The following is a 26,838-nucleotide window of genomic DNA, read 5'->3' as shown; positions in this document are numbered from 1 at the left end:
ACATCATCATCATGTAGCCTTAGAGATCTTTGATCAGAAATTGCTCCCAAGCTTTTCCCACTGCCATTTTGTAACTAACCTTTATAAGAATTTCTTTTAAATCTGTAAATTTTGTTCTCATCAGGGGTGGTCCGAGGAAGCTGAATCTGCAAGTAAAGTCCAAGGAAGCTCTCTTTAACCATCTCTCCCATTGTCAGTTCAGTCGCCTCAGTAACCCCACTAAGCCAGTGTTCCCAACAATGTCATCAGCATTTATTTTCTAAACAAAAATATTCAGTCAGAGAAAGCAAAAAATTGTTGTTTAAAATTCTTTTGCCATTGGGTTGGTGTTCAAAAGGGATGTTAATGGTGACACTCACTGTTTAAAGTATTATTCATTGAATTAACAATCATAAAATGAAACTGATACTCATTTCTTGATGTCATGATTTGTTTAAATAATTGCTTTTAATTGCAGCTAGAAGACACCATTCGCCTTGTAAAACGAATCGAAAGAACAGGAGTTGCAGCTGTGGCAGTACACGGAAGGTAAAATTAAAGTCTAGGCATTTTCATTTGGTTGCCAGTGTCAATAATATACTGTTAGTTACAGGAGTATTTGCAGAGTGACACAGGTAGACAGTGTCACCTGAACCCTCTGAGAAAGCTAAGGAGGCGGGTTGGATTACTGCCCTTTCACTTTTGGAACTTGCATTCAGTCCATCCCAGACTAAAATTCTGGAAGTCTGAGCCTGATTACTAATGGGCATGTGTTAACAATGCCCACACTTCAGTGCCATTTAGTCTTGCTCCGATGCCATAAGGAAACCTTGATGTGGAGATGCCGGTGATGGACTGGGGTTGACAATTGTAAACAATTTTACAACACCAAGTTATAGTCCAATGATTTTATTTGAAATTTACAAGCTTTCGGAGGCTTCCTCCTTCCTCAGGTAAATGTCCTGACATTTACCCGAGGAAGGAGGAAGCCTCCGAAAGCTTGTAAATTTCAAATAAAATAGTTGGACTATAACTTGGTGTTGTAAAATTGTTTACAATAAGGAAACCTGATTTGGGAAATAGAAAAAATGATGCTGGTGCAGTAGGGGGTCCTCTTCTGAGGGTATAGAAGGGGCTTTACTCAATATCCAAGTTTCAGCTTGGCTTACTCTCACCTCTGAGTCAGCAGATTGGGAGTTCAAGCTCCGCTCCAGGACTTGAGCACATCATCTAGACCGACCGTTTAGTTCTGAGGGAATGCTGCATTGTTGAAGGTGTTGCCTTTTGGATGAGACTTCAAACCAAGTGTCTGACTGTTCAGGTGGACATAAAAGAGGAGCAGGGAACTCTCCAGTGTCCTGGCTAAAGTTCCTCCATCAATCATCGCCATCAAATATTTCATTTTGTTATTTCTGCGATCGTTCTTGTGGAACAAAAAAGTATTTTTATGCTATGCACATTGAATGCTGACTTGCGCAGTAATCAGCTCAGTACTGGGGACCTTGGTCTTTTAGCTCAGTGCGGAGTATTTGCTGCTTCAGCTCAGTACTGGGGACCTTGGTCTTTTAGCTCAGTGCGGAGTATTTGCTGCTTCAGCTCAGTACTGGGGACCTTGGTCTTTTAGCTCAGTGCGGAGTATTTGCTGCTACAGCTCAGTACTGGGGACCTTGGTCTTTTAGCTCAGTGCGGAGTATTTGCTGCTACAGCTCAGTACTGGGGATCTTGGTCTTTTAGCTCAGTGCGGAGTATTTGCTGCTTCAGCTCAGTACTGGGGACCTTGGTCTTTTAGCCCATTGCGGGGTATTTGCTGCAAACGGCTTCGGCCTAGCCCCTCCTTTGGCTTCATGCACTTGGGACCTTTATTTTAATACATCTGCCCTTTCCCTGTGGCTTTTTAAATTTTTCTTCTGTTCTCTTCTGATGGAAGAATTCTGCTTCCATCGCTCTTTCTGGTAAGGCATTGCAAATCCTAACAAAAAATGCATTAAAAAAATCTCCAAAACTCTCCCTTCATGTTTGATGATGATCTTAATTTTATGCCCCCTAGTTACCAATTCACAGACCAATGGAAATAGTTTTTTTCCTATTTACCTGAACAGAACCCTTCATAATTATGAACACCTCCATCCAGGAGTTGGCATGTACAAGACTCCCCTGAAGAGCAGGGCCTGGAGTTACCGATTTGGGGGCACGCCCAAAATTTGTGCTGGCGCATTTTACGCTGCGTTTCCACTAAAATGCAATAACATAATCACAAACGTAAAATCTGCCATGAATCAGCGCAAATCGGCAGCTTAACATAGTGTAATCATTTCAAAAATATTCATATTTAGGAGATGTATTTAAGAATGGTAACCTGGTGCAGTTTTATTAATAGAGCTGAAAATGGGTTTATCACTAAAAATAAAGAATAGTATGAGCAGAATCACTGGAGATGGATCATCCAACCATTCGAATCATGGGAGGGAGGAAAATCTCTTAACTAAAAAGGAATCATTTGCAGATTGTTTAAACGATGGCCTTCAAAGAAAGGGATAAAATGTCACAGCACATTTTTCTCTAGCAAAGAGAAGGCTTTAAAATTATGAAGGGGTTTGATAAGGTGACATAGAGAAGATGTTTCCACTTGTGGGGAGTCCAAAACTAGGGGCCATAAATATAAGATAGTCACCAATAAATCCTGCAGGGAATTCAGGAGAAACTTTCTTTACCCAAAGAGTGGTAAGAATGTGGAACTCGCTACAACAAGGAGTAGTTGAGGCAAATAGCATAGATTCATTTAAGGGGAAGCTAGATAAGCACATGAGGGAGAAAGGACTAGAAGGATATGCTGATAGGGTTAGATGAAGAGGAGTGGGAAGAGCATGTGTTCATGTGGAGCATAAACGCCGGCATGGACCAGTTGGGCTGAATGGCCTGTTTCATAGAATCATAGGAAGGTTACAGCACGGAAGGAGGCCATTCGGCCCATCGAGTCCATGCTGGTTCTATGCAAGAGCAATCCAGCTAGTCCCACTCCCCCGTCCTATCCCCGTAGCCCTGCAAATTTTTTCCTTTCAAGTACTTATCCAGTCCCCTTTTGAAAGCCACGATTGAATCTGTCTCTACCACCCCCTCGGGCAGTGCATTCCAGATCATAACCACTCGCTGCGTAAAAAAATTTTCCTCATGTCACCTTTGGTTCTTCTGCCAATCACCTTAAATCTATGTCCTCTGGTTCTTGACCCTTCTGCCAATGGGAACAGGTTCTCTCTCTCTCTATTCTGTCTAGACCCTTCATGATTTTGAATACCTCCATCAAATCTCCTCTCAATCTTCTCTGTTCCAGGGAGAACAACCCCAGCTTCTCCAGTCCATCCACGAAACTTAAGTCCCTCATCCCTGGAATCATTCTAGTAAATCTTTTCTGCACCCTCTCTAAAGCCTTCACATCTTTCCTAAAGTGGGGTGCCCAGAACTGGACAAAATACTCCAGTTGTGGCCGAACTAGTGTTTTATAAAGGTTCATCATAACTTCCATGCTTTTGTACTCTATGCACTTATTAATAAAGCCCAGGATCTCCTATGCTTTTTTAACCACTTTGTCAACCTGCCCTGCCCCTTCAACGATTTGTACACATATACCCCCAGATCTCTCTGTTCCTGTACTCTTTTTAGAGTTGTGCCCTTTTCTTTATATTGCCTCTCTTCGTTCTTCCTACCGAAATGTATCACTTCGCATTTTTCTGCGTTAAATTTCATCTGCCACGTGTCTGCCCATTTCACCAGGCAGTAATCTTTGTTGTGTCAGATATACTCTCTGCTCATCTGGAGCTTTTGAAGAAGTTTCCCCATGATCATTGCCAGGCAAGTATGCCAAGGCTTGTAGATATGGTTTGTGGGAATTGCAGGCCAATCCGGTTATGTTTTTGGTCACCTTGGCATACCTTCCTTCGTGGAGGTTCATGGAAAACATAATATACTGTGACTGTGGCACTTCCAAAAAGCCATCTGATATTATCATTAGTCCAGGATGTCTTATCGTATTTCTGCCATCAGGTCTGCTGTGATGGCTTCCCTTTGGAATTAGAGCTTCCACATAAATTACTCCTGTACCTTTGTGTGAGGCTACTGGTGGGTGGGCACAGATCACCTCTGTTGCAGTCTGATATGCCTCAGTCAGCCCCCCTTCCTCTAAAAAGCTTGATTATATGAAGATTCCCAACTGGAATCCCCATTGGTAGCACTTGTATAGTGATACGAAAAGAAATATGAAGCAACACAGTTGCCAACAGGCTCCTAAATACCTAAGTGACAGCAGCAAAAAAAAAATCCCAAAAGGTGAAGAAACGCAGTGGCCTGAAAATTGTTCACTAGACCTTCTTCTCATTAGGCCATTTAAAAATTACTTTTATACGCAACACTGGTCACCTGTTATATGTGGGCGTAATGAGCACTGCTTAATGCGTTCTGGAATGTCAAGAAATTGGATGCAAATCAAAGTGATGTCACCCAACCTTAAGTTTAATATTACAATGAAGCTTCCACTTGTTTGAGGGGGGAGTTTCCTGCCCCGATGGTTTTTTTGTTTGGCCTGGAAGTGTACATGTACCGCTAACTTAGCAGAGATCCAGTGGCACGAATCTCCGTTAAATTTCCCACTGTTATGAACTATAAACTGGTAAAAATGGGGTGTAATGGAGATTAAAATTGGCCCCACTTTAATACCAACCCTTGATTTTAAATACTTGGGTATTCATTTTCTATTCAATGTGCCTTATGTGTTTACCACTGGTTTGCTAGAAAATAACTGTGCCCATCATAGTAGCCAGGGACATCATTCTTTCACCAGTACTTTTCAGACTTGCTAAATTGGGGAACTGTTATTACTTGGATCACCTTTTTTTGTGCTCTTATAAGAACTGAGTTCAATTAGACCCACAGATGTTTACAGCACAGAAGGAAGATGTTCGGCCCATTGTGACTGTTTGCTAAAGCAATCCAAAACTAATCCGTCTCCCCCACTCTCTCTTCCCATACCGTTGTCCTCTACTTTGAAGATTTATCCATTTCTCCCTTAAAAGATGCAATTGTCTCTGCCTTAACTATTCCATGTTGCAAAACATTCCATCCTCCATCAACACTATGTGAAGAAATTTCTCCTAACTGCTCTCCTTACTCTCTGAGTAACAATGTTAATGACCTCCTGACCAGGGAAAATAGTCTTTCCGTATTCAGCCCATCATAAGCCCTTCAGAATTTGAAAAACTTTTATTAAATCTCCTCTTGGCCTTATGTGCTCCAGTGGAATATTCCTTTTTAATTTGTTCTCGAGATGTAGGTGATGCTGACAAGGCCACTTTTATTGCCCATTGCTGGTTGTGCTGAGAAGGTAGCGGGTCTTCATCTTGAGCCCATGCGGCCTTTATGGTGATGGTGTTTGGTGGCCTAGTGGTGATGAAGGAACGGTGATATATGACCAAGTCAAGATGGTGTGTGACTCGGAAGGGAACTTGGGGGTGCTGAGATTCGAATGATGCACCTTGCAGTGTCTCAAGTTTCTTCTTACTTTCCCATCACTGCTAGATTCTACACAAAAGTACCAACTTGATCAGTTTTAAATGAAAGCCAGAATTTGTAGGCTGCACACCAGCAGCTTTCAATTTATTTTTTTGGTCCCCTGAAGGCTGCACCATGCTGCATCACTGAACCGAACAAACTAGGAAATCTTAAACCAGAACGACTCAGCTCCTTCAGGAGAGAAGTGACAACTGGAAGTTACTGAGGGGGAATTTAGGATAGTGCTTCAGGTTTCTATAAAAGTGAATATGTATAAAACTCCTCGGTCTTTGCTTCTGTAATCACAATGGAATATTTTAATGTGTCTTTTCCACAGGAGAAAGGAGGAAAGGCCACAACATCCTGTGCACTGTGACATAATAAAAGCGGTCTCTGAAGCTGTATCTATCCCAGTAATAGCAAAGTAAGTAAAATAAAACAGTCCCGTTTTGCACAAAATTAGACCTATAGACACCACAGGACTGATTTTAACCTTGTGGCAGTGGCAGAACACAGACAGCAGTAGATCGGCCAGCCGTTATACACTCTGCCCCAATGGAAAGGAAAATCGGATGGATCCATCTCCGTGCATTCCCACCACCGCCAAAAGTTGAGATTAGCAGTTACATTTCAATTAAATATTTTGGAATTGAGTAGTCACCCTGGCCTTGATTAATGTTATACGTAACTATCTTTTGTACGAGGTGATCTCCGCCCCAGCCAGAAACAGGTCCAGCTCTCGCTTGAAGGAATTCAGCGAATCGGCATTCACCGCAGCCTGTTCCACAGACTCACTGTTCTCTGAGGAAAGAACCACTGCCTAACATCGAACCTGGTTATGCCTTTACATAAATTGAGATTCTGACCCCTGGTCCTCCCTAACATATTTAGTTGAAACAAGCTGTCTATACAAACACAATCTAATCCCTTCATCATCTTACAAACCTCGATCAAATCACCCCTAAGTGTAGAATCTAAAGAGACCGAGGTCTTTGAGCCTAATGATGCACACAACTGGGATGCTCATGCTACCATATTTGGCAGGAAACCTCATCTATATCCTATTTTAATAACCTGTTAAAGACCGCTTTGAATACATTTTAACATGACTAGATACTAAAATTTTCAGAAAAGCAAGAGACCCGACCAGGTCGTAACGCTGTCATTTCATACCACTCAACTTATTCAGTGACTAGCTGTAAAATAACATCACACCTGGATCTATTTTTTAGCTCCTTTCTCCCTGCACCACTGAAATGCAGAGCTGATTTTTAATTAATCTCAGAGGAATCATCCCCATTGATCATGTGTTGCCATATGTAAACATTTTTTTCAACTAAAATCTTTCAGAAGGTCCATTGTCACCTGAACAAGAATGACCTGTTTGGGCCTCTAACTCAAAACGTTTCCATCTAAATTACCTCATTCAGGATTTTTATCTGGCAGCCAGAAAGCCTTGTAGGCTGTTTCACATCACTGTGACAAGTATTACTCTCTTTCTTCCTTATATGTTTGCTATGGTTTTGCAGATTTCTTTGATAGTATTTTTCCTGTCACTTTTTCTCTCTACTCCTCTCCTGAAGGTGGCAACTTGCGCTGATGGTATGGCCACACAAGTAGCAGTTTCCTTCCTCTATCCTGTCCTAATAATTATTCTTCTGAGTCAGGAGAATGAACAGGATCATGTGGCATTCATGTGTGCACTGCCAACAGATAATATTCAGACACACACATGCTGACCTTCTCCTTGTCACCCCCATGTCCAGGCTGCAAAGACCAATTCTGGTGCCATAACGATACTCTGGGTGAGGCTGGATAATTTGACACAGACCAAGGATTAAATTCATTAGACAGTTTATAGTCACATCATTTTCAAAAGCTTTATACATCTATATAGTTAGAAAACATAGTTTGATCTATTCAAAGAATTGCACATGATTTAAAGTAGCACTCTAAATATCTGTGAATCATGGATCTGGATGTATTCCAGTAGGATATTAGTGGTTTGTCCAGGGATCAATGATATGTTGTCTCAGTTCCAGAATGTTACTTTGGTCAGTAACCTGTTTGTTTTGTTTTGCTGCGTTATATGTTCTGTGAGCTATGTCACTTCAGTTCTGATTAAAAATCTGTTCACTGTCCCTCTTAGTGGAGGATCTCAGGAGATTATCAAAGAATTCACAGGCATTGAAGAATTCCGCCGGGCAACAAATGCTTCTTCAGTAATGGTGGCCCGCGCAGCTATGTGGAATCCTTCCATTTTCAGAAAAGAAGGACTGTTATCAACAGAGAACGTTTTAAAGGAATATCTCACATATGTAAGTATTTTAAGTTGCTACTGCCTTGCAAGCAATTTAACACACCTGATGCTGACTGTAGAAGGAAGTAATTAAAAAGAAAAAGTCGGGGAGTCTACACCAATAGGACTCACAATTTATCAGCTTCCCATTTAGAGCAATTCCCAGTGTTAATAATTGAATATTCAGCAGATTCCACAGGAGCCATGTGATTCCACAACTAGTGTTCAGGTGGGGCAGAGACTTGCTAAGAATTTACAAGAACTATAGGGTTAAAGGTCAGCTTGTCAAACTTATTGTCTGTTAGCGTGGATTTTGGACTGTTGAATTAAAGGCAACGATGAAGTGACTAATGGGTACACGACAGTAGTATTTACCCTAAAACCACACTGAAATGCGCTTTGTGTAGATTAGACTAACCTTAATTAAAGGCTTAAATATAACGCTTGACTACTAATAAAATGGACACTATTAAACAAAATGGATTCTATTAAACAAAGGGACACTATTAAATAAAATGGATTCTGTGACTGTGGGAAAGACAGTTAAAAGTGTTGAGTTTGTACATTCCAGAACTGGCTTACAGTCTGGGAATACAAAGGACATTTCATAACGAACTGATAAAACTATAGAATCAGACTGCATGAAACAAAGGCATGCTGTCTTAAGGTGATAATAGTTGTTCGGACTTAATTGGTAAGCAGTCCGTTGTTGCTATGCGGACTTAATTGGTTAATGTGTAAACTGTCCGTTGTTGCTGTGCGGACTTAATTGGTTAATGTGTGTAATCAAGATTTATGATGTAAAAGCTACTGAAATCTGTATTTCAAAGGTATAAAAAAGCATGACAACCATTTTAAAGTTGAGAAGCTGTCTGCGCGCATTGTGGAATGCCCAGTCTTCTCCCAAAGCTTTGTCCAATAAACTGCATGTTGAATCTTTAAGTCTGACTCCGAGTGGTGATTTTTTCCCACAACATTGTCCATCCCTTTTTGTCTTGATGTCTGTTTAGCTCTGTTGACATTGTAAATCAAAACAAAATTGGCCATGAAACCAACCACAAATTCAGATGGAAAGGGTATGGTGTATGAAACCACCCGTTACTCCACAATTGTCAGTCAAAGGTGTCTGTACTCTGCGGAATAATTGAACAGAGATATGCATGCAAACGGCTCAGTATTTTCATTGTCAAAAATACTGTATCCCTTGTCAAAAATATCTCAAAACTTTGGAAGTATTTTTCCTGAATAAGAGTATATATAAAGCAGAAAATATTTATTGTTTGTCATATTTTTATAAGCCCGTCCTTATTTGAGATATTTACAACTGAATGGTCCATCCCTGTCCACAGAGCTTTCTCTCGCCAATATTCATACCCTTTTCAGTATTTTGTTAACATGAACATTACTTATAGAAGCTCAACAGGAAGATGGTGAATAGAATGGAACTTAATTTCAGCCTAAAGTAGTCAGTGCTTCCACTGGCGATGGTTTTTAGCTTTTTGGGCTGGGAATCCAAGTTTAAATCTGAGCTTTGCCCATTATACAAATTTGCCTGACTCATGGAGAACAGCAGTGACACTTAAATAAAGGGGAACCTTAATTGAGGGGAAAAGTTGGTACAATTATTTTAGATAAACTGCTTTGAACTCAAATGTTCTATATTAATATAACTGAAATCTATATAAACATTTTTATATATAACTTGAACCACCTATAAAACAATGGGTGGGGATTTGTAAAGCGGTATGCACTTTGATGGGAAGTCTGAACCTTAGAAAAAGGATTGACGTGATTAAATTCTTTTATTATTTTTTGTTCTACAGGCAATTAGATACGACAGTCATTACTCGAATACTAAATATTGTCTATGTCAAATGTTGAGAGAGAAATTAGAATCAGTTCAAGGGAAAAAGTTGCACGCTGCACAATCGAATGAGGAAATCTGGTAAGTATTACATTTAGTTTATGGATCAAGGAAAAAACACTATCAGTAATGATTAAGAATGTTTTGCTCATATAGGGGAAGTGTCATGTGCTATAGAAACCTAAAGTAATCTTCATTTGATTCCATTTTTATTTACACTTAAAGTCCTAGTTACAGTATCTGGAACGTTAGGAGCAGGAGTAGGCCATGCAGCCCCTTGAGCCTGCTCCACCATTCATTTAGATCATGGCCGATCTGCACCTCACCTCCATTTACCCGCCTTTGCTCCACATCCCTTGATGCCTTTACCTAACAAAAATCTATCTATCTCAGTCTTGAAAGCTCCAATTGACGCAGCACCCACAGCCTTTTGGGAGAGGTCCAGATTTCTACTACCCTTTGTGTGAGAAAGTGCCTCCTAATTTCGCTCTTTAATGGCCGAGCTCTAATTTAAAAATGATGTCCCCTTGTGCTTAATTCCCCCACTGCTGTGCAACTATATGAATTTCTTGCTTCATTAAACAGAGCGAGTGTGCAAAAAGCCTCTGTGCGGACTTTTAAGTGCTTTTTTCAAACCTCTGATGAACTTCGACTCAGTTATGTACCTTTGTTTGAGAAGGAGCTCGTCCCATTAGGGGATTTGCTGTTTCATTAAAATGCAATTGATTTTTTTACATTTTATTTTTAAAAATTCAATGAACAGAAAATCAAACCCTCAATTGAAAGTCTTGTTATGAAAGCAGCCAATCTGATATTGGAAGACAACTCAATACACATACCATTTAAATCCTGCACAACCAAACAGTACTGACAACCGTGTGACAAAACAGACATTGAGATGTATAGATTATTCAGTCTTCCATCCATTAACTGGTGAATTGACTGGGAAACGTAATCCAAATTAGTCAAGGACTTATTTGTACCATTTGTTAATGGTGTATTGAATTCCTGTGACAGTTGCATGCCAATATCTCACCAAATCAACCTACGCTGCAAGGACTTCATTTCAATAAACCATAGATGATTCAATTGCATAAAGCAGATAACACTGCTTTGGTTGAACACTTTCGTGTTCCAGTAGTAATTAACAGCGGAGCAATAGAGAATAATGAATTCACTGTGGGTGTGATGAGACGATTGCAAACAAGTAATCAGATTCACCCGACTTACAGAATTGCTGAATTAGATGAGAGAAATTAACTTGCGGTAATTAACTTATACAGTTGTAATATTATTGCCTACGCCATTAGAACATTTACTTCATTATTTTGTCAGTGCTCTTAGATTTTAAAGCCTAAAGTTCTTTCCAGATTTAAATTCCGATTAACAATTTTAATATACTTACCAATTAATTATCCAAAGATACCCAAAGTGGAGTTGAGGTTGAAGATCAGCCATGATCTGATTGAATGGTGGAGCAGGCTCGAGGGGCCATATGGACTACTCCTGCTTCTATTTCTTATGTTTTTATACTGTTAGTGTTCTAGTAGTAATACTGAACTTGGGGCAGTATTTCTGGGTTTTGCCGTGTCAGTATTTGTTTCACTCAACCTTGCCACACGTCAGTTGGTTAGTAACCATCCCAATGTCTGCACACCATCTGTTCATTACTACCTAAAGACTGTAGGGTGCTGACCTTATTGTGACCTTTGGTCGAAGTGCAACAGCAAATTGCAGTGTCACACATGCCTTTTTCAATTAGGCTGTCATGCTGTCAGTCATTTGGCACACAATCAAGGTGTCTGGCTGGTAATATTGTACGAGACAGGACTAAAATTGCAAAAGAAAAGAAAAAAAAGACTGCAAATTTTGGAAACCTGAAATATAAACAGAAAAGGCTGGAAATAAATACAAGGCCAGTAAACTTTTGTAAAAGGAAAGGACAGGTTGATGTTTCAGATACAAGATCCTTCCTCAGAGCTGACTAAAATTACATTTACTGCATTCAACATTAAGAGACAGCTAGACCTAAACTAAGCACAGATTGCCTGTAGTCTATTGTCATTGAGAATCTTAGGTGTCCCTTCATTGTAATTGTCAAATCGAAGCTTTTCTTGTGAAATAAGATTTTCTTTTTAAATTTTTGCCTCTACAATATTTTAAAACTGAATTGTGTGAACTCACATATAATTATCTAACAGACTGAACCGTTCTAATTTTATATCGGTATTTGGCCGTGATTTAACAAGTTAAACCATCCAGAGTTTCATACAGGCCCTTGTTTGTAGTGTTCCCTATGTTTCTTTGCATTCACAAATATCTGATAATTTTATATTCAGCTCTCAAAGGCACGCAAATAAAAATAATAATTTAGAAAATCACTGCTTTCAAACAGCTCCAGGAAATCATAGTTACAAACTGCAGTAGCTCAGAATCAAAAAACACAAAAGATTTGGCCTTACAAGGCATTGAAATGATAGAGAATTGCTGAAAAGTATTGGGGGCGGTGGGTGGGGGGTGGGAAATAAATTTGTGCTACAATTAATGGCAGCTACTGTTTTCTACATGAACTAGGGTCACCACCTAATGGCACAGATATAGAATTGCAAGCTAGGTTGATTTTAGGTGGGGTAGCAAAGCAATCCTGCTGTTTGCCTGATATATATTTCACATTGTCCTGTTTTTTATTTCATGACCTTAATCTTATTTCAGTATATTATAATAAGTATTAGCTTTTTAAAAATCCTATTTAGATTTAATTACAAGCGATTTTTTTTTTCTCTCAGATGTTCAAATTATCAAAGTATTTTTTTACTCAGCCAGTATGGTTTGAAGAGTTAAGACTTTCTGATGCAATTGCTAAGATCCTTTAAAAGAGCACTGCCTTTATGTTTTGTGAAGATGTTGCGATGCACAAATGATGCAGCGTGTTTCATTGCGATTGACATTCTGGTATCGTGAGTTTGTAGACAAGCAAGACACGGTGGACACCACAGGGAATACAGTGTCTAATGGGTGCACTCAGTAACATTATATTTTAGTTTTAGAAGTTTCCGTATGGTTCTGTTGAAATCAGACTTTATGTTTCAATTCTTTTATTAGTTGAGCCTCCTTAAAACAAAGGACCACATGCAAATTTGTTTCTCTGACGATGGCATTGGGGCAACCCAGAGTCATCTTTATGGATCAATTCAAAAGAGACAACTGAAGCTGCTCCTTCTCTGCAAATTCCACAATTAAGTAACAACAAGGTGAATTACATCATACGATAAGGTCAAACCCCAGAAGGATAAGGTTTGGCAAACATTTTTCCACAAAGACAGTGGCCCTTTAAAAGAGATAGATACAGATATATCTATCTCTGTTTCGAGAAAAACACAGAAGATGGCAATACAGCTGGGAGAGAACTGCAAATGAACTGGCCAGAGCTTGCAGCTACACTGTAACAGGCAGCAGTTTACATGCAGGCTTTCCATTTGAAATGTTTAGGTAGATAGTTTCAATGTTAAATGTTGATATAAAAATATGACCAAAAATCACGACAAAAGGAAGTGAATGCATCCACAAGATTTTTCATTATATACTCCAAAAGCCTTTCTCACATAACAGCAACAAAATTAAAAACTCTGGAAGAAAAATTCTGCTAATGGAAAACCACTTACTATGCCATAAATTTACTGTGAATTTTATTTAACGTACAAAAGTATTCTGTCTGTGCCCTCCTCTTGCGCACACTATCCGTCAGATACTATCCAAAATGAAGGAAAATGCATTTTTCGATCTCCAATCCTTGGAGTGTTTCTGGAAAACGTGTCTAAAACACTTCCTCCAAGTTGTTGTGTTTCGGTTTTGCTTAATTCCAGGTTGTAATTCTGCCACGTAAAGTGAAATGAATCAATAAATCCCCAAAAAAAAACAAATTGTACTTGCTCATTTTTTTTATTTCTGTTTAGTTTATTGCACACTAAAAAGACTTTCCAATTGTGCTGCCAGTGACCAGAAACTTGAATAAATAAGTAACTTGCACAGGAATATGTCACATTTTTTTTTGGACTATATGGGGATGATTTTTCGGAGCTTATGCTGCTGGTAGGACCTTATCCCTAACCCTAACCGTACCTGCCAGTAGGATATATCACAAGTTCAGGCATGCGCTGACCAAAATTTTCCGTCAGTTTATTTTAACGGACAGAAAATTGCGGGAAGTGCATGTCCGAAATTCCAATACAGGCAGGTGAGTCTCCCCACCGGGAATGCAAATGCAGAAGAATTCCCCCTCTATATCTATTTGAACTGGGTTAAAACACTCGGCAGAACAATAATGGATATTTGTCCTTCCAAACTTGGGTTGTGTCTAGAGAGAGTATTTTCAGCTATCTAAAAGAAAGAATGTACATTTATATAGCGCTTTACACATCCCCAAAGTACCTCACAGCCAATGAATTGATTTTAAAGTGTTGTCACTGTTGTTACATAGGCAAATGCAACAGCCAATTTGTGCACAGCAAAGTCCCATAATCAACAATGGAATGCTGGCCTTTATATCTAGAGGACTAGAATACAAGGGGTAGAAGGGGATACAGCTATACAAAGCCCTGGTAAGAGCACACCTGGAGTACTGTGTCAGTTCTGGGCAGCAAACCTTAGGAAGGATATATTGGCCTGGAGGGAGTGCAGCGTAGAATGATACCTGGACTCCAAGGGTTAAATTAGGAGGAGCAATTACACAAACTAGGGTTGTATTCCCTGAAATTTAGAAGATTAAGGGGTGATTTGATCAAAGTTTTCAAGATATTAAGGGGAACTGATACGGTAGATAGAGAGAAACTATTTCCGCTAGTTGGGGAGTCTAGGACTCGGGGACATAGCCTAAAAATTAAAGCCAGGACTTTTAGGAGTGAAGTTAGGAAACACTTCTACACGCAAAGGGCGGTAGAAGTTTGGAATTCTCTTCCGCAAACAGCAGTTGATGCTAGCTCAATTGTTAATTTTAAATCTGAGATTGATAGATTTTTGTTAGCCCCATATCCATTAATACTTTTGGTTAAGGTGGGTATATGGGGCTCGATTTTGCGATCGCGTTTCCGGCGGGTTCCCAGCGGGGCGGCCCCGAAAATCCCGATATCCGGTCACGTGACCGGATCGCGACGAAATCCCGGCCACTTCCGGGTACCGCGCTGACGTGCGGGGCTGTGCGCGCAAGCCCCACTGGTGGGAATCCCGCAGGCAATTAAAGCCAGCGGGGTTCCACTTGAGAGTACTTACCTTGCTCGTTGTGGTCAGTTAATGAGCTGAAGCAGCTGTCAAAAGAGGAAGTGTGGGATTTTAGGTTCAAGGCAGTGAGTTTCACACACTGGGGGAAACAGTCCCTTTCCAACCAGGCGTGTTGCAGCCAGCAGCCTGTGGCAGGTGCCAAGGTGCGCTCCACGGGGGAGAGCCCTCACCCACGCAGGAGGCCACCGCGTCACATAGGGCAACCCCTGCCCTCCACCACCCCCCGCCAAGCCAGAGGACAGACCGACACGAAACCGCAGCCCCAGTCCGAGGACCCACCCACCTACCCTGCACAATCCCTCAGACCAACACCTGCCAGATGGGTGGTGCGTTGACATCGTCGGAGGACGAACAGGATGACCAGCCCCAGCAGCCTCGCAGTCCACGCCGTCCGCCTCGGAGACGTGGGGCCCCCCAACACGGTGCTGCGGCACACCCACCTGCACAGCAGGAGGGAGGGCAACCGCAGAGAGAGATGCGTCGCAGGAGGCACTACCCTCCGCACAGGGTGTACAGAGCGAGGCTCAGCTTCATGGACCTCTCCGAGGAGCAGTGCATACGGAGGCTCAGAGTCAATCGCCAGGTAGTCGCCGACATCTGCAGCCTCCTTAACGACGAGCTGCTCCCTGATGGACCAAGCGGCATCTTCCTACCTGTCGCCGTCAAAGTCACCACTGCCCTCAACTTCTTCGCATCTGGTTCCTTCCAGGGTGCCACCGGGGACATCACCGGGGTCTGTCAGTCCTCTGCGCACAAGTGCATAAGGCAGGTCACCGATGGGTTGTTCCGCAGGGCCTCGCACTACATCAACTTCGCCATGGACGAGCGCAGCCAGATGGAGAGGGCGGTTGGATTCCATGCCATGGCCGGCTTCCCACGGGTGCAGGGTGTAATCGACTGCACCCACATCGCAATAAGGGCACCTCCGCATGAGCCAGGGCTGTTCATCAACAGGAAGGGGTATCACTCCATGAACGCCCAGCTCATCTGTGACCACCGCCAGAGATTCCTACACGTGTGCGCCAGATACCCCGGCAGCTGCCACGATGCCTTCGTCCTCAGGGAGTCCGCCGTCCCTCCCATCCTGCAGGCACCCAACGCCGGCAACGGCTGGCTCCTCGGCGACAAGGGGTATCCCCTACACACGTGGCTCATGACACCTCTGAGGAACCCCATCACCGAGCCGGAGTGTCGGTACAATGACAGCCACACTGCTACCAGGTCTACAATTGAGCAGACCATAGGGCTTCTCAAGATGCGCTTCAGGTGCCTTGATCGTTCTGGGGGAGCGCTGCAATACACACCATTCAGAGTGGGACGAATCATAGTTGTCTGCTGTGCCCTGCACAACATGGCCCAACAGAGGGGGGGTGCCGCTGGAGGAGGCCCCATCCACACCCGCCACCCACATTGAGGAAGGCGAGGGCGAGGAGGAGGAGGAGGGGGAGGCGGAGGAGGAGGAGGCGGAGGAGGAGGACGCGCCAGAGGATGTTGGACGACCCATGCGCCGAGCCGCGACTCACCGGGATGGTCGCCGGGCCAGGGAGGCACTCATACGTCAACGGTTCTCCTAGAGTCAGACACTGCGAGGCGCTCGCATCTCCTCACCTGCACATGCGAGCGGCCATACCAGCCCCCTCCACTGAAGAGTGCTGCCAGTAATCCTGCACCCACAGCAGTGTGCCCAATGGGTGGCAGCAGGTGTTCGCCGTCATGATGGCCTCCACGGAACGCACCTATTGCACAAGCCGCGGAAGAATGGACGAGAGGTGGCAGGAGTGGTGAGAATAGAGTATTTAATATCTCGAATGTGACATTATATAAAAAAAAAATGTACAAATTAATAAACACCCTGGTGTATTCCCTTTGTGATTATAAGGCCTTTGCAATTCTTTTCCGGGAACCCCTACGTGGTGCTACCCCTGTGGCTCCAGCAGAGGTAGTGGCAGGTTGCTCGTCTTCTTGGTAGATGCTTTTGGCGGACGGCCCCTGGGTTTCGGTGCCTGTGACGGCACCTCCACAGACTGCTCCTCCTGCACCGGGGCAGGGGCAGACTCGGCCACCTGGAGAGGAGGCACCATTGCGGGTGCTGGTTGAGAGGTGGGCGACGGGTGGGACGTGGGGGCGCCTTGAGAAGCGTCCCCGCTTCCATGTCCCCGGTCACCATCATCCCTCTCTTGGCCTCGGCCCACATCACCCCTTCCACCCTGCTGGACGGCAGTTTAGATGGCATGTGTGAGGCCTTGCAAGGCCACCCCTAGTGTATCCCTCAGCCTGTTGATGGTGTCGGAATGTTGCTCACCCTGAATCCGCACAGCCATTGTCAGGGCCTGCAAGGACTCGAAGTGGAGCTGTGCGTGACGCTCGAGGGAGGCCAGCCTGTCCTCCACCGCAGACAGTCCCGCACCTACCCGCGACACTGTGTCGCCGGTACCCTCCTGTGCCTGCGCCACCAATGCCCACATGCAGGAGTTGGACTCCTCCATCACCTGCGCGATCGTGGACAATGCGCGCGGCACCTCTCCCAGTACCTCAGCAATTAGCTGGTGCCCCTCGACGACTCTCCTTTTCACTGGTGGCCCCCTGGGTTCAGCATCTGGGTCCGGCTGAGCAGAGCCTGGAGATGAGTGCTCCCTCCGTCGCGGACCCTCCGCGGCTGCCCCTGCCACCAGGGTCTGCTCATGCTCACTCGTGCGCGGTGACTCACCAAGTGCTACCCCAACTAGTTGGCGAGGGGGACCCACCGAGGTGCGTGTCTCTGCGCTGGTGGATGGTTGGCTCTGATGTGACGATGCACCCTCAGAGACCGCCATGTCCTCTGAGGAATCGCCCTCCACGATCGCTTCACACAAAGACGGACCTGCAAGAGAACAGAGGGCACTTTGAGGCATGTGGACCAACTTGACAGTGCGCCTGATGGCAGGTGATGATACGGTAACTCGCGATCATGGGTGTTGAGTGTCAGCTTTCCCTTACCGGCCGTTTCGGCAGCGACACACTCGCCATCGGCCACCGACAGGCAATGTCGCGTGCGGGCGAGGTCGAGCGCCTCCACCTCGGCGTCGGTGAGCTCCACCACTTGCGGCGGCCCACCTCCGGTGCGTGCCCTTTCCCTATTGTTCTTGCTTCTCTTCTCCTGTGAAGGCAAAACACAGATGCGTGAGTGGGTGCGTCTTGCATCGTGAGACGCATCGAGCATCGGTGTGGTTGGATTGAGCGTGGCGCAGATGGATGGGAGGATGCGTGGGCCACGTGCCCATCCCATTGCATGGGGATTGGGGTGTGTGGTAGTGTTCGGGTGGGGTCAGGGACGGTGGGTACTTGCGTGCACAGCGAGGATGGTGAATGAGTGGCTGTGAGGATCGCTGATGGAGCGCAGTGGTGGCTGTGCAGGAGGGGTTGTGATCTGTTTGGCGTGATGGTGGGGACGGGATGTGGGAGGGTGCGTTGGTGTACTCACCTTGCCAGACCTAGTCAGGTCATTGAAGCGCTTGCGGCACTGCTCCCAAGTCCTTGGGGTGTTGCCCCTGCTGCTCACCTCCGCCGCCACCTCTGCCCATGCCTTCCTGGTGGCGGCGGCAGGGAACTTGCGTCCATCTTCTGGGAAGAGCGTTTCCCTCCTCCTCCTCACGCCCTCCAGCATCAGCTGCAGTGCCAGGTCTGAAAAACGGGGCGCAGCCTTTCCCCTTTGCTGAGCCATCGTCTCAAACCGCTTGCTTGCAGCAGGAGGGGCTTTGGGAGACTGCCCCTTTAAGTGGAGCTCCTACATCGCGTCGACGGTACTGCGCATGCGCAGCCGGCCGGCACGCAGCTGGGGAGCGGAGAACCCGGAAGCAGGGCTTAATCAGGTCAATTATCCCGCGATCGCGTGGGGGACGCACACGATTAGCCGTCTGCGTTTTCCACGCTCCCGGAGGACCACCCGCTGGGAACCCGCAGGCCTGCTAAATTCGAGCCCATGGAGTTAGGTCACAGATCAGCCGTGAATGGCAGAACAGGCTCGAGGGGCTAAATGGCCTACTTCTGTTCCCATGTTCCTAATAATGAGATAAATGACCAGATAATCTGTTTTGGTGACGATGGTTGAGGGATAAATGTTGGCCAGGACACCAGGAGAACACCCCTGCTCTTCTTCAAATCGTGCCCATGGGAGCTTTTATGCCCACCTAAGAAGGCAGATGGGGCTTTGGTTTTACATCTCATCTGAAAAATGGCATCTCTGACATTGTAGCACTCCCTCACTACTGTAGTCAAGTGTCAGTCTAGATCATGTGCTCAAGTGCTGGTGTAGGACTTGAACCCACAACCTTCTGACTCACAGGCCAGAGTGCTACCACTGAGACAAAGTTTGTGTGACTTTGAAACACGGTTGGAAAAAAGTCTGTCACTATAAGAATAATTAGAGGTTATCATACAAGAAATGCATCAAACAATAAATCATATTGGCTTAAATGTGATTTCTCCCTGCCTCATAGCATATTGGTACTGAAATTCTAAATTTGCTAAGTGATGAACATTGGGTCTGCAATCTTTTAAAACGTAATCGGTTTTCATAACTAACATTAAAGACCATTTGGTAACCATGGCTACGTTCTTCCTCTACACAGTGAGGCTTTTGAAATGATTGAGTATTATAAAGAAGTTATGGCTTGCTTGGAAACAAAGAGGGACATGCTGAATGCAAGAGCTCAAGAGAAAAAAGAACAACCACCTGGAGATAACGGGTCTACTGATGCAATCCAAATGGCAATCAGGTTCAACAAGTAAGGCGGAAAAGCATTTACAATTACTAGAATGCGATATTAATTTTTTGGGTGTCCTGCACAAACACATTGGGCACAATTTTAACATTGAAAAATGGGTGGGTTGGGGGCAGGGGGGCATTCAAAATCGCAACCATTTCAGACCTGCCCCCAACCCACCCATTTCTGGTTTTCATCAGGGCGAGACGAGGGGCGGGTGACCAACCCGCTCCCAGGAGGCGGGTTGGTGACTAAAACCTTTCAATGAGGCTGTGGGCCTGCATTTTTGCAGATTTTGCAATTTCAGCTCCCGGAGGGCCGGGATTCCTGGGCCTTCTCCTTCACGCCAGATGAAAAGAGGCGAGAAGGCCCAAAACTGCAGGTAAGTGCCTTTCTGGCATAGCTTGTGGGCCCAGAGGAGCAGGAGTGATGCCCCCAGGCCCAACAAGCCTACCTGCAGTGACCCTCCCCCCCCCCCCCCCCCCCCCCAATAGATCGCGGACCCTCGTATGACCCCCGACCTGTCCCTCCAATGATCATGGACCCCCGCGATGACCCCTGATCCCGATTCTCCCCCCTCCATGACTGACCCCCCATGCTCACAGGTGCCCCCATGCCCTCATGCCTGCCCATGCCCATTAGTGCCCCATGCCCTGTGCCCATCCATATCCATCTGTGCCCCATGCCCCCCCCCCCCATCCATACAATCAAAGACCTACCTGAACACATCCTCTCCCTGGCTGTTCTCCCGTCCGACTGAGACCAGCCCATCAGGCCGGCTAGTCGGACTCCAACTGACAAAAAAAAACAAAAGACATTCTTGAGTCAAAATCATACGGATGTCCGGGAAACCCGTACTTCCAGGTTTCCCATCCACAATTTGACCCCGCCCCCTTCCCAGCTCGGGGTCAAAATCATTCCCATTTACTTTCAGAGCAGGCCTTTGGTATCAAATTTCAAAACGTTTGTAATTTTAGTAATAGCTTGAAGAGTATAGTTTTACCCTCCTCCTCATGGGATTTAAATCAAACTTTGTATTATGAAATCTGGTGTTAGAGAAGTGAAACTATTTTATCGGTTACCGAATGCCTTCGGGGCCTTCCGATTTTTAATTGTACATCAAATATATAGAGTCAATTGAATGGAGGGGGATTTCTGTCGAACTGGTGCTTTTTTAATGGCATCTTGAACACCCCTCTGCCCAGTCACTGTAATGTCCCTGAACAAGCACACCTGTGATGAGCAGTTTGAAACTGGGAGTTGATCATTTTTCAAAGACCAGTAGGAAAATGTTGATATCAGATTTGAAGCTTTCAGCACAATTAGATTCTCCCGGTTTCTTAATATAAATTTATCAGGTTTATTTAGATTTCTAGTATGCACATTAACTTTGTCTTTAGATTTACTTTTCTCAATTTTATAAACTTAACCTAAGGATAGATTTACTCCAGGCACAGTTGGTTCAATAGGCCAGCAAGAAGTTTAGTTGTTGATTAGCAACCTTTCCTGCCTTGACATGACCTTGCTTTTGACCTTAATCTTCTGGCTTTTAAAAGATAGACCTTTTGAGGTCCGTTTTTGCAATATTCTTTCAAAATGGACAGAGGGAGCTAGGAGGAAGAAGGATCAGGGTAAGAAAAAGGGTTTTAACGCTAGATTTCTCAGAAGAAAAAAAGGGTAATGATGGTTATATTAGGTTAGAGTTAGGGAGGGGGTAAAATTCAAGTTAAAGGGGCTCTCCCAGTGGCTCGGTGAGGTTGTCCAGTGAGTTGCTGAGCAATACAGAACAGGAAGATCCCAGGTTCGACCCCCCCCCCCCCCCCCCCCGAGTTTGCTGACTTACTGGATCTCAGTTACGGCAGCAGTTGGGATTTTATACTTTGCTTCAGTGCTTATGGGTTGGAGGAGGGGAAAATAGTCTAGGGTTCCTGTTCTTGATCACTACCCAGCAACTACTGCTGGAAAGAGGTCGAGTCTGGGTGTTTGGTTGAGGTCAAGATTGGGCTTGGCTGTGATGCCCCACATCCAGTGTCACAGCTACCACATGAATAATGACCACTTGGATGACGTACCCCAAGTCAACCAGTGCCAGTTAAACTGTAGCTCAGCGGGGAGTCAACAGTTCCAGAAGAATAGGGAGGGAAAAAATTAAATATTGATATAAAAATATGAAAGGAGAGAATGAGGGAAAGGGCATTTACTTTCATTGTCTGACCTCACTCCACAGATACTTTAAGAGCCCAGCTTGATAATACTTGCTATGCATATTGCAAAATAGTGGGGGTAATTTTAACTTTGGGCAATGGTGTAAAACTGGCAATATCAAATGAGTTGCCACTGTGATGTTGATGGAAGGGAAAATGGGCGGCCAGTTCGGTATCGCCAGCTTTACACCATCGCCCAAAGTTAAAATTACCCCTAGTGTGTCCAAATGGTATAATTTTTAGTTTTAGCATCCTCTGTTTAATTTAGCATGTCAAAAAGCAGGACTTTTACGATATTCCCTTTACTACCTAATTACACTCCCCAAAATTTCTATCTTCTTTGATTGGGATCTCAAGCTTAGCTCCAAAAGATCCATGTTACTAGCAGTAAGCTGTATTGCAGATTCTTACAGGGGCCAGACACATGAAAGGTTCTGCCATCAGAAAGTTATTGCTCCCACTAGTGAGTTGAACTTACGAGACCTGAACCCTTTATATATGTGACGTGACATCAAGCTCTTGACCTGGAAGACCACCTGGAAGGAAAGTAGCTTTTGTCTCATCCAGAAGGGTCAGTGAATTGCACCAACCACCTTTCCTAATGTGGCATCAATACAAAGTAATACCTAAGTATCAGACTTTGGCTCCTCTGACCAAAGGTTAATTCCATCAGTTAAATTAAAGATATTCTTTTCATGAATCTGGACACAGAACTGTGTTTCCCTACTGAGTCACCAGTGAATATTCAGTGTAGCTTATGGCCGAGTCAAAGGTTCAAATTTAACGAGCTGAAGATGGGAATTTTACGGGAATAACACACACATGGGGGAGTGCTTGTCCCCGTCCAGGCAATAGAGAATCTTTTCCACTGCCTGCTATACACAGAATGGGTAGTAATGGCATTCTGTCCTATTGCACATAAATCATAGCAGGGATACAGATTGTACTGCGTTCTCCCTGAACTAAGAGTTTCATAAATTAATTAAAATATTTGTGTTCTGTGAAGGAAAAACTTGAGTGAACCTGGTACAAAACAAATAAAGGAAAATGGCTGGTGGAACATAGAAGTAACTGCTGCCTGTGGCAATCGTCCACTAACCATTTCTCCATCATTCTCCATGTTTTCCAACTGGCAGGAGGAGTCCGTTGGCAGATTTAAAGACCATTTAATGAGAACTGTAACCACAATAGTTTGCCAAAGAATGTAAGCGCGTTGTCTTAGAAGATAACTGCAAACCAGCCAAAAACCGGTGTAGTGAGTCCAGAATCACATACCCTTTGTTTAAGCTGTGTGCCGAATCTAATAAAATGTCCAAAGAATTACCTGTCCAACAAACATTCTAATAAAAATATTTGGTGTTTTTGTCAGCCCAATGTTACATGTCTTAATATTATGAAAATAAAATAATTGGGCGCCATTCACATTTCAAGTGACTATGCGGTTTGTGTCGTTTCCTCCAGGCGTGACTACCCACCTCAAATCACACCCAAAATGATCTTACTTGAGTGGTGTCGAAAACAGAAGCTTCCACAACCAGTTTATGCGACAGTAAGTTTGTACTGTAATTTACTTTCTCATGCAGGCAAAAATGCTTTTAACTGGGCTCTCCATTGCTACAATAAAAGAACACTGCATAGAAAGGCTGTATAGGATCTTGGTTCTAGAGTTGTTAGAATGTTATACCATCCCATGTTTAAATCCAGTTGATCAGAACTGGTAAGAAAAGATGATTTTTTAGCAGACAGAAGTGAACAACTTTCTTTCTTATAAAAATTGAATCCTTAACATGGGAATTCCTTTAAAAGGAACTGGTCACATATTCTCCGAAGCTGAAAGATGCTACGTAGAGATCACAGACTTTTCTACAGTAAGGAACGTGAGGAACTGGTACAGCAACACACAATGAGAATACTAACATTTTTTTTAATAAGAAACACCAAATAACAAATAAATCACAGATTTTGTAGTGGGGCAGCAGTTAGGTTGTAGGAACCCAAACTTTGCACTGAAGTAGAAACATAGAAAATAGGAGCAGGAGTAGGCCATTCGGCCCTTCGAGCCTGCTCCGCCATTCAATATGATCATGGCTGATCCTCTATCTCAATACCATATTCCCGCTCTCTCCCCATACCCCTTGATGCCATTTGTGTCTAGAAATCTATCTAGCTCCTTCTTAAATATATTCAGTGACTTGGCCTTCACAGCCTTCTGTGGTAGAGAATTCCACAGGTTCAACACCCTCTGAGTGAAGAAGTTTCTCCTCATCTCAGTCCTAAATGTCCTACCCTGTATCCTGAGACTGTGGCCCCTCATTCTGGACCCTCCAGCCAGGGGAAACATCCTCCCTGCATCCAGTCTGTCTAGACCTGTCAGAATTTTATATGTTTCAATGAGATCCCCTCTCATTCTTCTAATCTGTCCTCATATGACAGTCCTGCCATCCCAGGGATCAGTCTGGTGAACCTTCATTGCACTCCCTCTATGGCAAGTATATCCTTTCTTAGGTAAGGTGTTCCTTTAATTTGCACCAGGATAACGGGACAGACTTTGTCATTTTAAAAAAGAAATTGTGATATAACTGAGGTGATTATTAAGATGTTTAACTGGATGTTTTGTCCTGTGCTAGGTATAAAGACCTTTAGACGGATTATTTAACCGGATCAAAAGCAAAATACTGCGGCTGCTGGAAATCTGAAATAAAAACAGAAAATACTGGAAACGCTCAGGAAGTCAGGCAGCATCTGTGGAGCGAGAAACAGAGTTAACATTTCAGATCGATGACCTTTTGTCAAAACTGGAAGAAGTTAGAGTTCTTTCCTCCCTTCTCCCGCTTTTCCCTGGTTCTGTACTTGCTTAAAAACAGTTAAATCGCTAACTTCTTCCAGTTTTGATGAAAGTTCATCGACCTGAAACTTTAACTCTGTTTCTCTCTCCACAGATGATGCCTGACTGCTGAGTGTTTCCAACATTTTCTGTCTCTTTTAACTGGATGTTTTGGTTTGTGCTAGGTACAGAGACCTTCAGACGGGTTATCTAACTGGATGTTTTATTTTGTGCTAGGTACAAAGACCTTTAGACGGATTATTTAACTGAATGTTTTGGTTTGTGCTAGGTACAGAGACCTTCAGACAGGTTATTTAACTGGATGTTTTGGTTTGTGCTAGGTACAGAGACCTTCAACAGGTTATTTAACTGGATGTTTTGGTTTGTGCTAGGTACAGAGACCTTCAGACAGGTTATTTAACTGGATGTTTTGGTTTGTGCTAGGTACAGAGACCTTCAGACAGGTTATTTAACTGGATGTTTTGGTTTGTGCTAGGTACAGAGACCTTCAGACAGGTTATTTAACTGGATGTTTTGGTTTGTGCTAGGTACAGAGACCTTTAGACAGGTTATTTAACTGCATGTTTTATTTTGTGCTAGGTACAGAGACCTTTAGACGGATTATTTAACTGCATGTTTTATTTTGTGCTAGGTACAAAGACCTTCAGACAGGTTATTTAATTCAGTCGTGACAGTAGCAGACAAAAACTACAGCTCCTCCTATTGGTAAGTGATGTGGAGGTTGATTCTCTGCCTCTCAGTAAATCCTACATTTAGTTCTAACCAGGTGAAAAATCAGGTTTACCTCAAATGTCCACCAGTTGGTATTGTCCGCTCCATGTTAAACTTTTCTCCCCAATTATTTGCACAGATCCAGTCTACATCAAACTCACCCTAATTGGCTGTTTCAACTTTGCTGTTTATTCATGTATCAAATTTAAACCAAATGTAACCTCATCTAAACACTACCTGTGGAGATATACGGTCAAGTTTTTGGTTAATTCAAGACGGACTATACATTAACCAAAGGACTTTAAGGAAAACAAAATTTTGCAGAAGCATGAGCCAGTAAAGAAAACCATGCTAAAGATTAGCTGGTAAAAAGCTACAGATTAAGTGAGAACATTTACATTTGTGCTTTAAAGAGCTTGCATTACACAGTATCATGATCTACTGAGAATGTAGCATGTGAAATAGCAGAAGGTGCAGTTAAAAAAACCTTGTGAAACCTACCAGAATCATTAAAGGTAGAAAATGGGTCAGATCTTTGCTCAATGAGGTAGAATAACTGGGATATGCTCAGTTCTACCCAGATCGATTGGTTCTCCAAGACCATCTCTTGGTCTTCCGAAATTAATTTTTTGATCTTGAAATTTTCCTGGCCATTTGCTGCCGGTAGTTGGTGAGGTTCCTGCAGCCTGCTGGTGTTCCACTAGCCTTAGATACTTTTTTAATATCTTTGCAACAATGCCCCTTGATGGTTTATGGTTGTTACTGGGCAGGATTTTGTGCCCAGAAAAAACTCTTGATATTAAGCTGTTTGACAGGTATGTTTGATGAGATTTTAGTGTCTGTTTGATACTTGCAATAAATGCATTTTCTGCTGTTTGTTGCTTGTGATTTATAGAAAAACAAAATCTCATATAATAGAAGAAATGGATCACTTCTCATTGTTAAGTTTGTTCGGCCCATCTCATTCAGGTGATTTTTAAAAATTTTTGTGCTCATCAAGGTAAGTGAATGGAACTGTTCCCATTTCAGCAACCCAGCGTCAGCATCAAGCAAACCCAGGTCAGATATAGTGCAGCCAGAAGCAAAGTAAAGCTCCATGTACCTCAGCCCCTACTGTACCAATGTGACAGTCTTTCCATTTCCCACCCTCAGCCAGCCATTTAATGGCATCTCTGAGTAAGACTGCCTATTAGTGCTGAAATGGGACAATTCTGTAATGTAGGCCCATGTCCACTAGGAATTGGATCAAGATTGCACTAACTCACTTCACATAGGACCCTTACAGCCAGCAGACAGAGCCTTTCATCTGCATTTAAATTGAGGTCCCAGAGGGGACAGGCCAGTATCGAACAATCTGCACCACCTAGTTCCCTCATGCAGGT

The 26,838-nt window shown here is 43.7% G+C and overlaps 1 protein-coding gene across 1 annotated transcript in view; it reads left to right on the top strand.

Annotated features, from left to right (window-relative positions):
- The window catches only part of dus2 (dihydrouridine synthase 2), a 112,622-nt gene that overhangs the window by 73,965 nt on the left and 11,819 nt on the right, over nucleotides 1-26,838 (top strand). The window contains exons 9-15 of the mRNA XM_067997866.1: nucleotides 458-528; nucleotides 5,855-5,941; nucleotides 7,667-7,835; nucleotides 9,640-9,761; nucleotides 19,562-19,717; nucleotides 23,362-23,449; nucleotides 25,377-25,450. Coding sequence (XP_067853967.1) covers nucleotides 458-528; nucleotides 5,855-5,941; nucleotides 7,667-7,835; nucleotides 9,640-9,761; nucleotides 19,562-19,717; nucleotides 23,362-23,449; nucleotides 25,377-25,450 — 767 coding nt within the window. The remainder of the gene's footprint in view (nucleotides 1-457; nucleotides 529-5,854; nucleotides 5,942-7,666; nucleotides 7,836-9,639; nucleotides 9,762-19,561; nucleotides 19,718-23,361; nucleotides 23,450-25,376; nucleotides 25,451-26,838) is intronic.

Source organism: Heptranchias perlo, chromosome 16 (genome assembly GCF_035084215.1).
Source record: "Heptranchias perlo isolate sHepPer1 chromosome 16, sHepPer1.hap1, whole genome shotgun sequence".
Taxonomy (NCBI): domain Eukaryota; kingdom Metazoa; phylum Chordata; class Chondrichthyes; order Hexanchiformes; family Hexanchidae; genus Heptranchias; species Heptranchias perlo.
Note: the sequence above shows the minus strand (reverse complement) of the source record. Positions and strands in the feature narration are given on the sequence as shown.